The following is an 18,748-nucleotide window of genomic DNA, read 5'->3' on the forward strand; positions in this document are numbered from 1 at the left end:
TTTCAATCCTATGTTGGCAGAATATTTTGCTGTGAAAAAGAAAATTAGTAATTTCGTTTTTTTAATGGGGGGGGGGAGTGGATGGGTAATAATAAGTTATTTTCGCAACATTTGTAAAGTGTTTTCCCCGAATGCTTATTTTTTTTGGGGGGGGGGGGGGGGGAGAGAAAACACGGAAGAAATAAACTCATTCATTGGTTAATTTTTAAAAATCATTTTCGGGAAATGATTTGTCCTGTTTAACTTGTTATAAAATAGCAACAGAAAATAACCCATTCTAAAGCCGGAGGTCAACACTTAAAAAACAGTTACAGGACACTCACGCCAAACGAGCTTTTAAAGAAAAATGCGCATTGTTTTAGTGTACTGCGATGTGCTGATAGAGAAAAGTTGTGTTCAACATTGAAGGGATAGGATCGCTAACATCTAGATTTCTAGTTAGTGTTAACCTTTGCTTTGATCTCATTATCCGACCAAACTAAAAAAGGCGTAATACAGTTGTCAGTGAGTACCTATACATTATTTTATTTCTGTTTTTAATAGTTTTGTTCTGATTATATTGATGTATTTATAACTGAGTATATTGTTAGCGATTTTTTTTTACCCCCCCCCCCCCCCCCCCCCCTCTCTAAATGACGTATGAAAGTTCGCGATCCTTCAATTAAAAATAATGATAATTTAGGGGTCACCCTTAAATAACGACACGCTTTTTAACTCTGCTCCGTCACAAAAAGCCAGGCACCACCCCCCAAAAAATGACGTCACACTTCAGCCAACACCCCCCCCCCCCCCCTCGCAAAGACTAACGGATTCTAAGTTTCCCAACAGTACATAGGGTAGCTAATTTTTTCTTGTCATGTAGTTCGCTAATGCTACTAGATCTCATCATGATCATCTTTTCCTTAATGTGCCCATGATGACACATGGGGCCGCCACTGAAAGCTCTACTAGTCTAGATCTAGCTAGAAATTTTTTTATCTTTTGCCCTGCGGTTTACAGACCGGCGGATTAGGTCTACATTTAGGCGGGGCCCCTGGATGAAATTATTTTTTAGACCTTAGTAATAGTAATGGATAATTAATGTAAATCACCGGTATATTAATTTTTAGTGCATTTTTAAAAGCTTGTTATCATAATTATGAACAATTATAAAAATTCAGATGGTTCTAGATACTAGAAAAAAATCTAGCTTATTTTTTTTTCAATTAGAATGTAGATTTTATCTATGGTATCAATATAAAAAAGAATATTATGTGTGTCCTGGGATGGCTTAAAATGCTGGTTTTCTTTATTAAATTTAAAAGAAAGGGTAAATCTAGATTTTATGCCTACTCGAGAAATTATATAAGCTAGATCTAGATTGAAATACATCTAGAAAAGTAGAAAGTCTAATTTCTAAATCTAGATCAGAAGATACCTCTCTTACTACTAAAATCTAGTCTTAGGTCTTATACTTAAACTGACTTTTGTCTCTAACCCTATATACTAAAGGTGTTGGTAAATTGCGAGACGCGAAACGGCAAGAAGAAAATGCGAGACATACCTGCGGAATCACGAGTAAATAGCGAGACATTTTCTTTTTTTCAAATTTTTGGCAATTGGTTCTTTAAGGGAGAAAAATCCCGTCTCGGTCAACGGGTCACTGTGAGTGATAACGAGAATATTTTTATTTTTTAAATTAGGCCATATAAACTATATTTTTTTAGAATCTAGATCTATAACTAGATCTATCTATATCATTATCTATATATACAATTCTCAACATTTGTTGTCCGCTTCTCGCTCGCGGGGGCACGAAGAGAGTAAAAAATGTCACGTGACCGATGGTTTTCGCAACATTGCCCCAAAAAAAAAAACACGTAATCTAAATTCTTGGTTGTTTTTAATTCTAGTTATTTTAATTTTACTAGATCTAGGTAGCAAAAAGCTTTCTTAAGTTAATATTGAGTAGATTTAGAGATCTAGGGTTCAAACTAAACTTGTGGATCAGACTTTTTTTTATATCAAGAGAATCAAAGGGCAGTCGCATGCATGACGAATCAGCATGCTACACAACCCCAATCCTTCAATTTGATATTTCATCATATCCACTTTTGCCTGATCAGCATCATTGCCATAAGCTAGCCAATTTGTTTTTATCATTTCAATTCAATAAAGAATTGATCAAATAAGATCAAAGCTTGTGTAGATTAAAACCCTAACGATAGTAAGAAGTGAGAAGTAGAATCAGACGAGATAGGCTAGGCTAGACAAGGAAAGGTAGGAAGAGGAAGTGAGGATGTTTAAAAGTTAGATATAAACGCATGCGCATTGTCGCACCGCTAGGAATCATGGGAAATCATTGCCAAATATAGAAACAACAAAAATTTTGACGTCAGATAACCGGAAGCCATCTCTGAAATCAGTCAAGGGCCAGTCCGGTGAGTAATCTTAGGAAAATAATCTTCTGTATTAGCTTTAGAATGTTGTAAATTACTTTCACTAACATTTAAGCAGGACAAGAACTATTTATGCTGTAATATTTACTTCTTAATTGTTGTATTCAACAAATATTTCGCAGTAATAGCTTTAAAAATAATCAGTAAGTGTGCGGTTTCTCCACTTCTGAGAGAAGGGGAGTGGTGGCGTAGGATTTTTAAAAATAGGCTACACTTTACATTAGTCTACAGTCTACATATTCCGACTTTTAGCCCACGTATATTGCATTCAGCCTAAAGCAGTTTATCAACCTATACACTTAGTGTAGTTAAGTTCGGATTTGAATTTCGACTAGCCTACGGTAAGGTGTTATCTAGACCAAAGACTTGGTCATTAGAGAATACTGAAATTATGAAATTAGTGAATAAATACCTACCTAGAGTGGGGTCCTAGAGTCTAGACTAGATCTAGAAGATCTGATCTAGATCTAGACTAGATCTAGACCTAGAATCTAGATGACTAGTCTAGATATTTCATGATTTAAAATAAAAATAGATGGAGCTAGAGCTAGAGTGAGCCTAGATTCTACTTTTCTAGATTAGTGATTTGATTTAGATCTAGGATCTAGTTTTAGGTTTGGGTTATTGTTGTTAATTTAATTTAAAATTATTCAAATCATTAGAGGCCAATTAGAGCTTATTAATTAGGCTATTAAATTAAGTATTAGATTAGAGCATTAGGCCTAGTATAATATTAATTAGGCTAAGCCTATTTTAAAAACAACCCAAAAAGTAAAAAAAGCCCAGTCTAAGTCCAGTATGATTATAAGCCTAGGCCAAGATTTTATAATTTATGTTTAGTACATATGTTGTTGTACATTGATATCTATCTAGACTTTACTCTTAGCCGTCTTAGTGCGTTGGGTATTTTGCTCTCTAAGATTTTACTTTGTGATATCTATTTCTTCGTTAATTTATTTAATTTTTGCTCAGCCTCTGGTTTATATGGTTATTTTAAATTCTATAGGCCTATCTAGGTAGTATATGTCTTGCTATAATAGGTCCACAATTCACAAATACTTTAACTAGCTACCATTAAGTTAAAAAATTTGGAAAGAGCTGAGTAACTTAATTGTCAAATAATCATCTCCTACATTGATTAGGCTGTTATAATTTGATTTGACTATATTTTGTAATATCTTTAATGCTTTTGTTTTGTTTGGTCTTTACACCTATATGTTCAAATAAAGATTACAATCTGGCTTGCTGTAATGGTTTAACTTTTTAAAGTCAACAATTAATTATATTTACATTCATTTTTACTTACAGATTTTCTGCAATACATATACTTAGAACCAGCAACATGCGGGAATACAAGCTTGTTGTCCTTGGCAGTGGTGGTGTAGGTAAAAGTGCTCTGGTAAGTTCACCCTCTAGTAAATCTTTAAAAATGTATCAAAATTTTGTATGAGAGTCTGTCTGTAGCTGTTTTATTTTTTCATTCCAGACTGTTCAATTTGTTCAAGGCATTTTTGTAGAGAAATATGACCCAACAATAGAAGACAGTTATAGAAAGGTAATATCTTAATTTTTAAGCAATATTTCAATTTTTTTTTTATGATTACCTAGGTCTATTAATTTAAGGCAAGTATTGCTGTTAAGACTAGCAAAAGTATTTCTATACTGAGCTAGTAGGAGTACTTGAAAGTGTAGTTAGTTGTTGTGTTGTCATATTTCTGTTTAGATTTTCAAGTTTAATGTGTAAAAATGAGTTTCCATCTGTTGATTCAAAGTTTTTTTCCTCTAACAGCAAGTTGAAGTTGATGGTCAACAATGTATGTTGGAAATTTTAGATACTGCTGGCACAGTAAGTTCATTCTGCTCTATTCTGCATTTAGAAATACTCGAATACTTTCTATAGCAGGCAGTTAACATATATTTCATTTTAAAATTTAGGAGCAATTCACAGCAATGAGAGATCTTTACATGAAGAATGGACAAGGTTTTCTATTAGTTTACTCAATAACAGCACAGTCTACTTTTAATGATCTCCAAGACTTGAGGGAGCAAATTCTAAGAGTCAAAGATACTGATGATGTAAGTTTAAAGTTTGAATTTATTTTACTTTTCATTTTGTTTCTCCAAATTTTATTTTTACATGCTTTTACTGTTCTTATTTACACAGGTCCCTATGCTGCTGGTGGGTAATAAATGTGATCTAGAAGATGAGAGGGTTGTAGGAAAGGATCAAGGTCAAAATTTGGCACGCCAGTTTCAGTGTGCATTCCTTGAAACATCAGCAAAGATGAAGATCAATGTTCTTGAGGTGAAATAATCTATAAGCAACTTTATGAAATTATTTTGGTTAATTTGTAATTGCTTGTTTATCAAAGATACACAATGTTCACTTTGCCTTTTTCTTTGTCCCTAGATATTTTATGACTTAGTTCGCCAGATCAACAAGAAGAATCCTGGTCCTGGAAAGCAGAAAAAGAAAAAGAGTGGCTGCAATTTACTTTGAAATCATAATGGTAAGTTTTTGCCCTTTCCCTATAATATTGTATTTAAAAAAAATGCTAAATTCTATAAGAGCAAATCAGTACAATATACTTGACCCATTAGGTTTTTACAATTTATATAACAGTGATTACGTTAAAGTTGTTTAACTTTCATTTTATGAATATTTTGCTGTTTTGTAAGTTTATGTTAGTTTAGAATTATATGCAATTAATAAATATTGGGTTTTTTTGTGATTCAACTTTTAAACTTTCCAATGTTTTTATTTTCCAGGTGCATTTGTTGGAGACATGGTGGTAGGCAGTTACTTTTACAGTACAGTTCATCTAAATTTCTCTCTAAAATAAGCTTGACGGATACTAACCTAATACTACTAAGGATACTGTTTATTTAAATACAGGTGTCTGTCATTATCTCAAGCCACTAATACAGCCGTGTCAACATGGCTAGTGATATGCCAGTCTATATTTCTATTTATCGGACTACGATCAAGCCTGTTTAATTGTGGCTTCCAACTTATTACTATAAAAATTGTGAGCCAGAAATGAGAAACAGCAAAAGTACCTTGTGTGTGGCTGTGTTAATTGAATATAATGTAAATGCCTACGTAGTTACAGTAATGATCTAGATGGATAATGTAACAAAAAATGCAATAATTATTGAAACAATGTGTGTGCATTCTGATGGTAAATTTGGAATTTATGCAAAGAACTACATTTTGTATAGAATCTCTTGGGTCAAAATTTAGATTTAAGGAAATGGGACTTACTCATACTCACAAGCCACTGAAATTGTAGATTTTTGCTCACTGCTCTTTTTGAAAAAAAATTTCTTTCACTTGCATGTTGACCTAGTTAGTGCTTTCATGTCAGATTTTTTTATTGTTGCTGGGCAGTCTGGATTCTAATGTCCATGAGGATAATACAAAATGTTTGATGGACCATGGATTAATTCATTTTTAGTGGGGGGTATTTGTGGACTTTTTGTTGCATTTATTTGTTCAGTGTAATTTATTACTTCTTACATTGTTTCATCACATTTTAATTCTATAGTGTCAGCTTAGAAACTATTGCAGTAACATCTAGCTTATTTGTGCACCTTGAAATTATGTTTTCAAAAAGTTAACTGACAAAGGGATTTTATAAGCTAAATCTAATCAGAGCAAGGGCAGTTCAAAGGAGTTGTTTCAAGATGTTGATTAGAGACATTAATCTGTTAATTGGGCTGATTTTTGTAAGCAGCAGTTTTTCCCTGTCCTTTGTGGGCAGGTTTTAAATGCATTGTAGTTTTTTTTTAATTAGGTTATATTTTTAAAATATGTAACACCCATCTTGGTTTTATTTAAAAACATTTATTCACCGTTAATTATTTATTTTTATCTGAAACTTGGCTGTTAATGTGTACACACTTTCTTCAGAGAGATGAACAAATATGGCATGCACATCTTTCTTTAATTACATTTTCACATGTTCTAATGCTTAAATCTAAACATGGTATGCTAGGGTCAGTGAGCCAGCTTACTTGTAGTGTTGACAAAGTGATGCAGGTCAACTGGTGTTAACTTTCTTATGTGGATCACAGTATGTCATGTGCTGGACATGTTTAAGCAAATTAACACCAGTGCCTTCTTATAAGACTGCTAAGACTAAAAAAAAATTAATCACTAACCTGTTTTTTTTTTCATTGTTTGTTAACAGGTAATGCCCTTTTTAAAAAATGAATTCAGTTCAGTAGTACAATCTTTTTATTTTACAAGCTATGCTCTGTTTGTGACAAGTTTCATGTCGAAATATGGTGATGGTTTGTTTAAAGAGATATCTGAATCTGTCTTGGTACTGTATATATTGCCTAGATTTATGTAAATTTGAATAGGCCTGCTTCAGGAGTGCATGAAGGCTAGTCAGAATGACAGATGTACATGTTGTACAATCACCAGTTCCTGTTTGTATGTTTTCCATTGGACAAGTCCATACTATTTTATTCTTAAATGTAGGCTTGTTATTTTTCTCCCCATTCTTTTTTTAGAACCATTGATTGATAGTTTGTTCTACATATTGCAGAATTCAGCTTTACTTGAAAATATTTGGTTCTCACATGTAAATATTTGTATTTGATTCTGGTTTGAGTGTTATAGTTTTATATATTAGTAAACATTAATCTGCTATTTGACTAGAAGTAAAATAAATATAAGTAACAAGCCTTCATTGCGTTTTTGCACTTAACATAGTGGGTTTGACCTAACTGTTTTATAGTTTTAAATATTTACATATGCATTGTTACTGTAAGGTATCATTCATTTTCTTTACATTTTTGTAAGTTAGTAAGGACAGGCTTTTAAATCTTTTCAATAAACTATAACAATGTAATTCTATAAAATGTATAAAGTAATGTAAAATGAACAGATGTGATGGACGCTTTATATTAAAAAAAAACATTTTAATACATGTGTATGTATGGCTTTTTTCTGTAAAAGATATCACCCAAGTTGTAATAAAGATCATTTAACATACACTGCAGAAGACTTGTCATTTGGTTTATTTCAAATCCATTTGTCATTGTGACAATGCAAACTGCACTGTTACACATTTTACCAGTAGCAATATATACAAAGGTTATTTCAAGTAAGTTAGTGGTCACCTGCAGCTTATGTAAGACTGCAGTTAGAACCACAGAAAGAAAATTTAGTAAATACATATCACATGTTTCAAAATTTCAAACAATAGCTACATTTGTTCAGTTGAAACAAACCATTCATGGACGGAAATAAGCTGTTGATAAATATATATATATATATATATCTGACCCCATGTATTTATCACAATCACGATAATAAAATATCTATTCAAGCTTTTGTCTGTTGTCATAACTTCTGTAAAGTATACATAACAGTAAACACTTATTGAACAAGAACTTATTCAAGTAAATAGCTATAAACTGATCAGGTCTGATAATTCTGCAGTCAGTTTAAAGAGTTTTTTTTTCATAGGTATTTTCTGAAGTCTTCTTGCTGGGAGATTCAATCATCATACTTGCTTTTACAAAAAGGGCAGTGACCACGTTGAAGGTATTGTTGTTCAAAATCATCAGTATGAAACAACTGTTGAGGGATACAAAGATAAAATGAACTATCAATACTGTCAAATAGTAAGAGAGCATTTGCATATCACAGGAGAAATTAGTTAACAACTTCTAATAAATCCAAGTTAGTTTTTGAATGGTGTACAGGGAATAATTAGCAGTCTGACAATTTCTACCTAAACAGTTCATTGATTTCTACTGTACCTTGTTACATGAAGAGCAGAGAGTAATAGGCACATCTGGCAGAAGTGACCTAAAGAACTGGTATCTCAATGGCTTTGGCCATTTTAGTATGTACACATCTGACCTTGACATTGTCTGAAGTGTTGATTTATTGACAACCACAGGCTGAAACTCATCACTTTCCTGGAATACAGAAAATAGGGTAAAACAGGGAAGCAAATTTGTGTCAAAAATTGTAACAGTTATTAGTGGGTTTTTTTCCACACTGTTGTGTTCTGAAAACTACATTAGTAACACGAAACATAAGATCTCAACTAATGCTAATATGACTGCTATATTAAAAACAAAGATGGAAAAGGTTCCCCTTCGTTGTAATATTATACATAAGCTTTCAGAATGCAATGTGACAAAATGTATTTGATCAGTGTTTTAAAAAATAGTTATAGATTACTATTTTTATATTACTAAGAAGTAAAAAAAAATATTTAAAAATTCTATAATCACCAGTTTTACTAAATTCACAAAAAAGAAAAAAAAATGGTTTTCTTGAAATTTAACTTCTGTTATATAAACTATAAATAAAAGTATTTAAAATTTAGGAAATGTGATTAGTTGCAAATTATTAATACTAATAATTATTGATATATGAGGAGACTTTTTACACTGTCTGATGCTAACAATGACAATTAAAGATACCCCCACCCCCAAAAAAGTGACCTGGGGCTTAGTTGGAAAGATGTTAACAGACCTATGGCAGCTCGGAGAGTAGACAAGTTAGATCAAAAGAAGGTTAAAGCTCTTCATGATACTCCACTGTAGAGCCATGGGGATGGATAGATATTACTCTGTGTATAATATTAATATCTAGGCCTGTTTATATATATAGATGTACCTATCAATTTCCAAGGTATTTTTTACATATGCTTTTATTTATTTTTATGAAAATGAAAGCTTGTTGTTAAGTATGTTTTCAAATACTTATTTCATGTTTAACACTAACATTGTATGACTTGAGCCTTGCTGTAAATGGATCTTCGTCTTCTTCAGGAGCTTCCTCCCCCAGTCGCAGAGATTGGAAATCTGCAGGGTTTTTTTAAGGTCTATGACTACATGGGGTGCCTAGCAGTTTCTAAAAGGTAGGCCTATTTCTTCAGGGGTTACCAGTGTCCACCTCACCCCTTGAAGTTTAAGTCCGCCCCCCGAAAATTTCATAACAGTATGCAGTTGTTGTTATGGGTAATTCATCAAAGGGTCATCTGTAAACAAATTTTACCTCCACAACCCCCCCCCCCCCCCCATCATCTCACATCATTACAAAAAGCCAGTCTCTTAAAAAACATCACACCTTAGCATAACCCCTAGTCCCTTCAAATTCTTCTTTGTAAAATTTTTAAAACATCTATTTCTTTATACTATTTACAGTGCTTCAGTATATTAAACATGACAGTGTTGATTGGTAAAACATAAAAAATATGTCTCATTGGTAATTAGCTGAGGTTATCTAGAAGTCTTCATGGAAATGTCCAGAAAATCAAAGAGCTTTATGTTAACAATGTGTGAAATCTAACATTTTAAACTAAATGTGATTTCTAGCTAAAAAGGATACTGCCCATCTTTGTTTCTGACCAAGGTCCACCTTTCTTCTTTTGTTTTGGAATGGACATGTCCAAGATATGTACAGCTTCCTGGTCTGTCATTCCTTCCTCTAGAACAAACTCCACCAGAGGAAGAACTTCTGCAAGACCAGAAACAAAACAAAATTTTAAAATTTAAAATATTAACAGTTGCCAGAAGCTGACCTCAAATGAAAATGAAGGAAAAATATTTTTGAAATGTAATTATTTTTTACCAAAAGTGACAAAGGAATGAACAAATGGTTGCTTGCAATTAACGCATCTGTTTCCAGTTTTGTTGACCAAAGGGTTGGTTGTGGAACAGCGATAACACATTGCTAACAATTCCTGGTAGGATACAATGTTTTTCATTTTTATAGATTTGAACACCAGGTGAGAATTAAAGAAAATGCATTTATTGAGCAGCTACAAATACAAAAAATATGTTTAAATATGTTTTATAAAAATGAATCTCTTTAGAATACTCCACAGAAATGTAAAAAAAAATTATTTTACTTCTGCATCATGGAAAGGTTTGGATCTGACAGTCAAACACCCTAGGTCCACAGCATTCTGGAACCTTGATGGCAGACGCATTAAACGCAGTTTTTCATATGTTGTTCTGGCCAGCTTATAAGCCCCAAGATTCTTACTTTGTTTGGCAAGTGTGAACAAAGTTGCTGTACATTTTGTTAAGGGTTGTATTTTAAGCTTACATCTAATAATCCACTTCACGCCATATACTACAAGCTGAAGTATTAATTTTTTTTTAAAGTTTTTATAAAATTGGTTTTAAATATTTTTAAAGGATATGACTTAGAAACTCCAACAGGCACATCTCTCTCTGTTTCATGCAGAAGGTAGCGAGACATGTTGAACAACCCTTCAGGCAGCACACTGGTAAATGGTTCTACCTGTAAGTAAGATATATTAGAAGATTCAGCCACGAAAATTTACTATATAGATGTATTTCTTAACCTCTTGTTTTTGTACTGTTGGTGTTAAAATGTACTTACCACGTGTCTATTGATGGTATGGTATACGTAATAAATGTTTGCTTTAGTTTGAAAGTCTCTAAACTTCTTAAGCATGTCAACACATTTTTCTGGTTCTTCTGCAAAAGGAAAAAAAAATGCCAATTTTCTATATCAAAGTATTAAATTTTTATTTATTTATTCCTTTGGCCTATCAACTGACCTCTAGCAATGTCAAGACACTGGATAGACAGTTTCCAGAAGTAGTAGCCAGCATCATCAAACCTCGACTCTACCACTGCATTGTGGGTCAACTGTTCCAGAACCTTGACTGCCTCTGCTTGTAGACCTGCCTTGTGGAAAGCTAAACACAAGTATACCATAACTTTAGTTGCATCACAAGTAAATGTATACCATAACTTTAGTTGCATCACAAGTAAATGTATACCATAACTTTAGTTGCATCACAAGTAAATGTATACCATAACTTTAGTTTCTTCACAAGTAAATGTATACCATAACTTTAGTTTCTTCACAAGTAAATGTATACCATAACTTTAGTTGCATCACAAGTACATACACTGCACTGTTAGTGCTACATCTACATTATAAAAAACTAAATTGCTGTTATCAAGATTTAATTTACTTTTTCACTAATGGTTCAAAAATATTAATTAAAAGTTTAAAATTTTTAAAAAATACATATACAAAAATGCTTGCAAAAAACAGGCTTAATGATGATATAAATGCTTCATGTTGTGTTGATAATAAATGAATGCTTATGGTGGGTCAAACCTACCTTGTTGAGCCTCCTCAAACCTATCTTTCTCTGCCAACCACTGGGCATAAGGTACATACACATCTGTTTTGTATTCTGGATGTTTCTCTACTAGGATAAAGGCCTGAAAATTTGAAGCCAATATAGTAGTTATAACAATGTTAAAAACATTTTTGTAAATTCTCTAGTCCAGACATGAAAAAGATACTTGCATCGTCCCAGTGTTTGGCCTCGACCCGCATGGCAATCAAGGCTTTCTGGTCTCCCATCTTGCTGTAGACTTCAGCTGCATAACCATACTCTCCCATCTTAGCTAGGTGCTGGGCTGCCTTGCCCAGAGCTTCTCTGTCTGCCTTGTCAATTTTACGTGCCAGATCAATCATCCTTTAAAAAAAACCAAATCATCAAATTTATTTCAAAATCTCTACTTTTTCTTCTACTATATGCAGCAAAATTTAATGTGTAAAACCATGAGCAAGACTTTTCATGTGCTTTCTCTTCACATTAATATCAATTTTTCTAAAAAGCAAAGTACAACTTTATTTTGCATATTGAAGTCAAACTACTGCATTATCTTCTTCAGTTTCTGGAATAAAGCCTCACTATTCCTTCATAAAAATTCTACTTTACCTGCCCCATGGACCATAATGGTCCTTTTCTTACTTATTGTGACAAAAATGAACCTTAAAATCTTGGATCCACTTTTGGATAAATTTTGAGAGAAGTAAAAAAAAATAGGTGGCATGGAACAAGCTGCTTACATGTCAGGCCAGCCATGGTCGCCTATGATGTCAATGGCCTTCAGGTACTCCCCAGCTGAGATGTACATCTCTGCTGCTGCCCTCGGCTCATTGCTGCTCTTGGCCCAGTCAGCTTGCTTGGTTATAAGAAGTTTTTTATCTTGTGCATCACCTGCTCCCAGAAATTCCTAATGACAAAATATAAATATTTTTTATCAAAACATATTGGTACAATTAATTATATTTTTTAATTAGTTTTTTTTTAATCCTATCAATATCAATAATTAGATAAAGTACTACAATACCTTAGCATAGTCAAACATCCTCAAATCTGTGTACAAGTTAAGTGCTCTCTGTTCCTGGTTCGACTTTTTGTATAACTTGGCAGCTTCGTGAAATTTAGTCTGATAGGCATAGACATCGCCCAAAAACACCATGTTATCTTGCTCCCCCCTACGTTTTCGTTCCTACGGATGAATACAAACAGATATTGCTTAGAAAATTTACAAAATTGTTGCACTAGCTTATATTCTAGAACTGCTTTTTTAAAAAACTTTTCCAAGAAGCAAATAGTAGCTTTTGTCATAATTAACACTGGACGTACCTCAATCCCATGAATCAGTTCTAAGTAACGTAAGTCTCTAATCCTAATGAAGGCTTTCTTGGATGTATCAAAATCAAGTCCTTCCAGAGCATCATGTGCTAGAGCCTCCCAGTCACCATCTGTGACACCTAAGCAGGCCACTTTATAAGCTTCCCTGAGGTGGGGATTTTATGGGTAAAATCAGAATCATTGAATATAATAAACCTTGTACATGTATTAACAGAACCACAAAGAATATAAACTAAAATGAATAATAGAATACAAACTAACCATGTACATATAAATTAAAAGAATCACAGAATACAAATTAACCATGTACATATAAATTAAAAGTATCACAGAATACAAACTAACCATGTACATAAATTAAAAGAATCACAGAATACAAACTAACCATGTACATAAATTAAAAGAATCACAGAATACAAACTAACCATGTACATAAATTAAAAGAATCACAGAATACAAACTAACCATGTACATAAATTAAAAGAATCACAGAATACAAATTAACCATGTACATATAAATTAAAAGAATCACAGAATACAAACTAACCATGTACATAAATTAAAAGAATCACAGAATACAAATTAACCATGTACATATAAATTAAAAGAATCACAGAATACAAATTAACCATGTACATATAAATTAAAAGAATCACAGAATAACAAACCATGTACATAAATTAACAGAATCACAAACTTAAAGCAAAGAATGAGTGAGAAGCCTACTTGAACATTTTTTTCTCTAAATATTGGTACATTGGAGCTGACTGGGGGACATCAACAGCAGACATGGCATACACATGCAGGCAGAAGATCTTTGAGCCACTGAAACCAACCACAAAGCCCTGAAAATTTAAGAAAAAATATAACATGGTTAAACTTGGACTAAATGGCATCACAATATCTAAGCTATTATTTTAGTCAACTGTACCATATAACAAAGCTTACAACATCTAAACAATGTGTTTAAATTGACTTTACACACAAGTAGTAGAACAAACCAATGTATGCTTTTAAAAAATTATTTTGCTTACCTGCAATTTTTGCTGATGAACTGGAAAGTTGCTGGCTTTTATATTTAGCATTCCATTTCCTGAGAAACATAGCATGTCTTCATACTGCGCATTCCATGCTACACTGTTAGCATTTTTTTCCTACAGAAATATTTGAATATTAATTAACGAATACAAGGATTTACACTAAATCAATGAATTCAAGGTTTTACACTTAACTTCACTTGTCCGAAGATCCTAATTCATCTGGAATTTACTGACTCTTACATATACATGAACTCTACTTCAGCTGACCCATGGAGCTTCACATTCAAAAGCTTACTTAGCATTTTTTTACTAATGTATGAAACAGGTAAAATGTAAGGTAATTATTATTATTTCTTCTTTTTAATTAAAATCAATACAAATTATTCAATTTTTGGGGTCGGCGTGGTCGAGTCGGTAAAGCTCATGGTTGCTAAACCGAAACGTCTCGAGTTCGAACCCTCGGGCAGATGAGGCTCGTTAGCTGGGGACAGCCACTCTTCTAGGAGAGACAACTCCAAAATTAAACAACTGCTGCCTTGTAGTTTGTTCTTGGTTGGACAAAGGCTATGGAAGCAAATCCAAAAAGAAAAGCAGGCTGAAATCGGAGTCAATGGCCTCAATGGCGCATAACCAGTTGACACGAACCGCTTAATTGTGTTGGAGGCGTGGTCGAGTCGGCAAAAAAAGGTCATGGTTGATAAATTCGAACAAAGTCTCGAGTTCAAACCCACTGGCAGATAAATCTCGACCCCCTTCAACACTAATAATTAAGAACGAAGAAGAAGAAGAAGAATTCAATTTTTTAAATTATTAAAATGGTATAGGTCCCAAGAGAGCCACAAGTAAAAGTTTATAAGAGCTTTTGTATTTGTTTACCTGAAAGAGCAGATCTTTAGTGGTGAGGTCATACACCAGACAAGTGTTCTGCTCATCAACCACTGCCAGCTTGTTCTGGGAGGAGCTCAAATCAAGGCACCTTACAGATGTGCTTTGTTTCATCAGGAGGATGGGGAAAGGATTGTCCGCAAAAATTTTAAAGATCTGAAAACAAATTAGCTAATCAACAAACTCAATCTTAGCCTAGCTTTTAATCAATACAAATTTTAATCTTCTACTTGAATTATACTAAATTTTAAATATATTTGCACATAAAACGAAGGTTCAGACTACTGATTCATTAAATAATTAACTAGCTTAATCTAAGCCTAGCTTTTAATTTCACACTTTAATTACGCTAAATGAAAATATAATTGTTTATAAAATGTTACAATTTGTTTACATTTTACCTGGCCATTTTTTAAACCAACAAGCAGCCCTTCTTTGCCAGCAGGGCCACCAATGACTTTGATGTATCTAATTATAGACTCCATCACCCACTCTCTCTCCTTTTCACCAGAAAATGATAAACACTGGAGCTGTTTTGCCTACAATAATAGATGTAGAATTTTGTTAAATCCGTGAAAAATAATTTCTTAAGATATAATGCTGGTTTTAACATTTCAAAATTGGAAAAATATTCTTGTAAATCAAACCTTTCCAATTGGAAATTGAATTTATAGCATATCTGATAACAATACAAGCAAACTGTACAGTTAATAAGTGACATGCTTCTCCATACCTGGCATAGAATGATATTTTGCGAGCAAACGACCAAAAGGTTGGTATCAAATTTTTTATTAATTTTTTCCTTCACTCTGTAGTGCATGTCAGCTGCATCATCAGAGTACAGCTCGTATACAATGATACGATCAGGCAGTTGAACCTGTATGAAAACAGAAGGTTTTTACAGGTACTCTCTAACAACTATTTTTATATTTTAAAAAATAAATTATAGATAAATATATACATTATATATATATAGATAATAAATTATTTAAAACAATGTAACAAGTCTGTAGTGAATCTGAGAATTTTTATGTTTTTCCTAGATAATGAAAATCAATTTTAAACTCACAGCCAGTCTGTTTCTATAGATAGCGATCTTTTTAACTAAATCACGACATTTGATCCGAACTGAAATAAAAAAACACCAAAACAATACCATTCAAAGTTTTTAAATGCCTCAGACAATTCAGTAATATGCATATATTTAAGTATAAAAATAAACCAATTAGCCCTATATCTTAAGGCTTTTCTACTCTTGTGTATAAAAAAACAAACAGAAACAGCTTAACCAACAGTCTCACCTTTCTGGTCTGTGGTCAGATGTTGGATTATGACATCTGTCATGTTGTCCCTGTAGGCATATCGTTCCTTGTATAAGCCATGAACTGTACTAAATATGAGTTGATATAATGCAATCGTCCCATCATTGGTGCCTACAGCCTAAAAAATAACAAATTTCTATTTTAAAATTCATATAGAAAAATAAATAATCAAAGTATAGAGGGAATTAGCATTTCTAATTGATACTTTCTTTTTAAACAAAAAAACCAACAACCTACCACATAGTTGGAGTCAGGCTTGACAGCACAGCTCCACACCCACCCAGCGGGTTCACCTATGACACCTAACTTTACACCTTCTTTTGTGTGCAAACAGCACTGCTTGTTAGCGCCACCTAGCACTATGTACTCGCCTTTAGTGAACCAGCTCAAACAGCAAGGGTCATATCCAAGTGTTCTATCTTTTCCAATCTAAAATGGTAAGCAAAGCAAGCTACTAAATGGACACATGCCATTAAACTTTAACTTACTTTTTAAGTTTTTTATATTATAAATGTTTTGGAGCATATATATACACAACAGTAATATATATATATACTTTTTTTAACTTAGTATAATCTATTTTACACTACCAAAAGTACAATGACAAGGAAGCAAGTACAACCAAACTAACAGGGCCAACCTCAACCACAATGTTTTTAAATTGTAAAAATATTTATTATGTAATTCAATTCAAAAGTGAGTAGCATTTCATGATTCAAGTGTTTAAATAAGAAATTCAGTAAAGTTAAAAGAACAGACATTTTTACAGTAACAGCAGTAACAAAAGCAGAAAAAAGGCCCAACATCTATCTGTTTGCTGACTTTTGATCATACCTGTTTTCCTGAGAGTTGGTAGAAGGAAAGTTTCTGTCCCCAGTCAGCAACAGCTAGGACATCACTGGACTCATCTTTGTTTGGGTTCCAGGAAACAGACCAGATAGGAGCAATATTGGCCTGGGGCCTCTCTATTTTCACCTTTTCTTCACCAGACTGCATATTATATTAGAAAATATTTTCAAAGGACAAATCACGTGTTTGAACAGAAACTATGCTTAGCTTAACTTTACGCATAGTAAAATGTTTACCACATTTATTTTAGAAATTTAAAGAGCTATTTGTGGGAATTACCTTGTTTCTTATGCTGACCAGTCCATTGTAGAGACCTAAGGCTAAGTATTGCCCATCATTAGTCCAGCTACAGCAAGTGATTCGACTGCTGACTTTATTTTTAGTGACTGATTTTTGTTCTGGTGACCAAAGGCCTGTAAAAAAAAGATTTGAGTAAAATCTAATTATTTTATTCTTTTGTTTTTAAAACACAGATAAAATTGTCAGTTTTCTATTAGCAATTGTTCAGAGTGAAACAATCATACCAAAATCTGTGATTGCACAGCTTGCAAGCTGGTGAGAGACTGGATTGTAAGCAAGACATTGAATAGCATCATTGTGACTGAAATTTGACAAAAATTTAAAACGTAAAAAATATTGTTGATTAGAGTAACACTAAAACTTTTTATATAAAATCGGATTCAGAATGTTTTTAAGTAGCTGTTAAAGAAACTTATTTTTAATTTACACAACAGTGTAACACATACGTGTATTTTAGAATTCCCTCTAGCTTGTTTGTCCAGATTATAACACTTTTATCCGCTGAACCTGAAGCAAACCTCTTCCCATCAGCAGCATAAGCAACACAGTACACAGTTTCCTTGTGCCCCTTAAGAGGCTGTATCATTGTACCATCTGCTGCATCATAAACCAATACCCGATTACCAGCAGCAACAATTAGTCGTTGGCCATCAGGACTGAAGCATAAACCCCAAACGCTAGAGAAGAAAAATTAAAGTTTTAGGGAGCCCAAAATCCAACCAAATATAAAACAATGAAAGAATGATTTTTTTCTTCAGAAATAATGTTTTTCATGGACCTTGATAGTGGTTTTAAAAAAAAAACAGGTCTACTAGTCTACTATTGCAGTGATTTTTCTCTACATAAATTAACAGTGCACACTTTTTAAAAAAATTGTTAATTCATAAGTGATTTACACTACAGTCTTAGAATCTTAGATACTAACTTTTAATACTAGATCTAAGTATTTAGTCAATTTTTATAATATTTAATTTTAAGTCAGTGAGTTAGCCTAACCTAACTCACTAACTCTAACTAACTGAAGTAAACAAACTACTTTTAAATTTTAGATCTAGACTATTAGCTTACCATTGCTCGTGCTTATTGCTGTCGATAACCTTGTCGACCCAAGTTGGCACTGCCCTCATCTTTATAGATGTGTTTTATTTTAAAAACTCATATTAATTTCTAATGTTATCTAGTCGTAGCAACCGAAGCGTCCTAAGAAATATAATTGGAATTTGATAAGGGAGCTAATTCATAAACATTTCCGGTTTACGTAAAAAATAAATCACAAAAATGATGACGTCATAATGGACAAATAATTATTTTTAAAAATTAATGCTTATAATTATATAATAGTTTTAACAAGAGCCTTCTAACATCATGGCTCCTTTCAGATTTTATTCTTCGGAGGCATTAAAACATTGTGGGTGGGAGGAGGCTTTGGTTTAAAATAT

At 32.9% G+C, this 18,748-nt stretch overlaps 2 protein-coding genes across 4 annotated transcripts; one reads left to right on the plus strand and one right to left on the minus strand.

Moving 5' to 3' along the window:
* The first annotated feature begins 345 nt into the window (after nucleotides 1–345).
* On the plus strand, nucleotides 346–7,449 carry LOC131951329 (ras-related protein Rap-1b). 3 transcript variants are annotated; one of them, XM_059313686.1, is made up of 8 exons: nucleotides 346–504; nucleotides 3,747–3,837; nucleotides 3,925–3,993; nucleotides 4,228–4,284; nucleotides 4,374–4,514; nucleotides 4,603–4,743; nucleotides 4,849–4,948; nucleotides 5,208–7,449. In XM_059313686.1, the coding sequence occupies exons 2-7, from the start codon at nucleotides 3,781–3,783 to the stop codon at nucleotides 4,936–4,938; spliced, it is 555 nt and encodes a 184-aa protein (XP_059169669.1). In that variant the 5' UTR covers nucleotides 346–504; nucleotides 3,747–3,780; the 3' UTR covers nucleotides 4,939–4,948; nucleotides 5,208–7,449. The 3 variants fall into 3 exon arrangements, with proteins under 3 accessions (XP_059169669.1, XP_059169668.1, XP_059169670.1); XM_059313685.1 differs by lacking the exon at nucleotides 346–504 and adding an exon at nucleotides 2,312–2,420; XM_059313687.1 differs by lacking the exon at nucleotides 346–504 and adding an exon at nucleotides 2,658–2,779.
* On the minus strand, nucleotides 7,204–18,528 carry LOC131951328 (intraflagellar transport protein 122 homolog). The gene is made up of 27 exons (XM_059313684.1): nucleotides 18,378–18,528; nucleotides 17,756–17,986; nucleotides 17,534–17,610; nucleotides 17,289–17,422; nucleotides 16,995–17,150; nucleotides 16,398–16,589; nucleotides 16,140–16,278; nucleotides 15,908–15,966; nucleotides 15,572–15,715; nucleotides 15,240–15,377; nucleotides 14,830–14,994; nucleotides 13,948–14,067; nucleotides 13,640–13,758; nucleotides 12,905–13,058; nucleotides 12,606–12,767; nucleotides 12,322–12,488; nucleotides 11,773–11,944; nucleotides 11,582–11,684; nucleotides 11,006–11,146; nucleotides 10,825–10,922; nucleotides 10,621–10,722; nucleotides 10,325–10,489; nucleotides 10,045–10,156; nucleotides 9,802–9,930; nucleotides 9,196–9,275; nucleotides 8,217–8,378; nucleotides 7,204–8,031 (listed from the first exon to the last, which is right to left on the minus strand). Exons 1-27 carry the CDS (start codon nucleotides 18,434–18,436, stop codon nucleotides 7,951–7,953), a joined length of 3,561 nt encoding a protein of 1,186 aa, XP_059169667.1. The 5' UTR covers nucleotides 18,437–18,528; the 3' UTR covers nucleotides 7,204–7,950.
* Nucleotides 18,529–18,748: the final 220 nt, after the last annotated feature.

Source organism: Physella acuta, unplaced genomic scaffold (assembly GCF_028476545.2).
Source record: "Physella acuta isolate Inbredline_101_S28 unplaced genomic scaffold, ASM2847654v3 ptg000808l, whole genome shotgun sequence".
In the NCBI taxonomy this organism is placed as follows: Eukaryota; Metazoa; Mollusca; class Gastropoda; family Physidae; genus Physella; species Physella acuta.

What these genes read in the sequence shown, in the direction of transcription:
- LOC131951329 (XM_059313686.1), top strand. Translation starts at nt 3,781, where the DNA reads ATGCGGGAATACAAGCTTGTTGTCCTTGGCAGTGGTGGTGTAGGTAAA. An exon ending in TTTTAGATACTGCTGGCACA is followed by an intron (nt 4,285 to 4,373) that starts GTAAGTTCATTC and finishes TTTAAAATTTAG; the next exon opens with GAGCAATTCACAGCAATGAG. An exon ending in GAGTCAAAGATACTGATGAT is followed by an intron (nt 4,515 to 4,602) that starts GTAAGTTTAAAG and finishes TTATTTACACAG; the next exon opens with GTCCCTATGCTGCTGGTGGG.
- LOC131951328 (XM_059313684.1), bottom strand. Translation starts at nt 18,436, where the DNA reads ATGAGGGCAGTGCCAACTTGGGTCGACAAGGTTATCGACAGCAATAAG. An exon ending in GAGGGAATTCTAAAATACAC is followed by an intron (nt 17,611 to 17,755) that starts GTATGTGTTACA and finishes GTCAAATTTCAG; the next exon opens with TCACAATGATGCTATTCAAT. An exon ending in CTAAAGATCTGCTCTTTCAG is followed by an intron (nt 14,068 to 14,829) that starts GTAAACAAATAC and finishes ATATTTCTGTAG; the next exon opens with GAAAAAAATGCTAACAGTGT.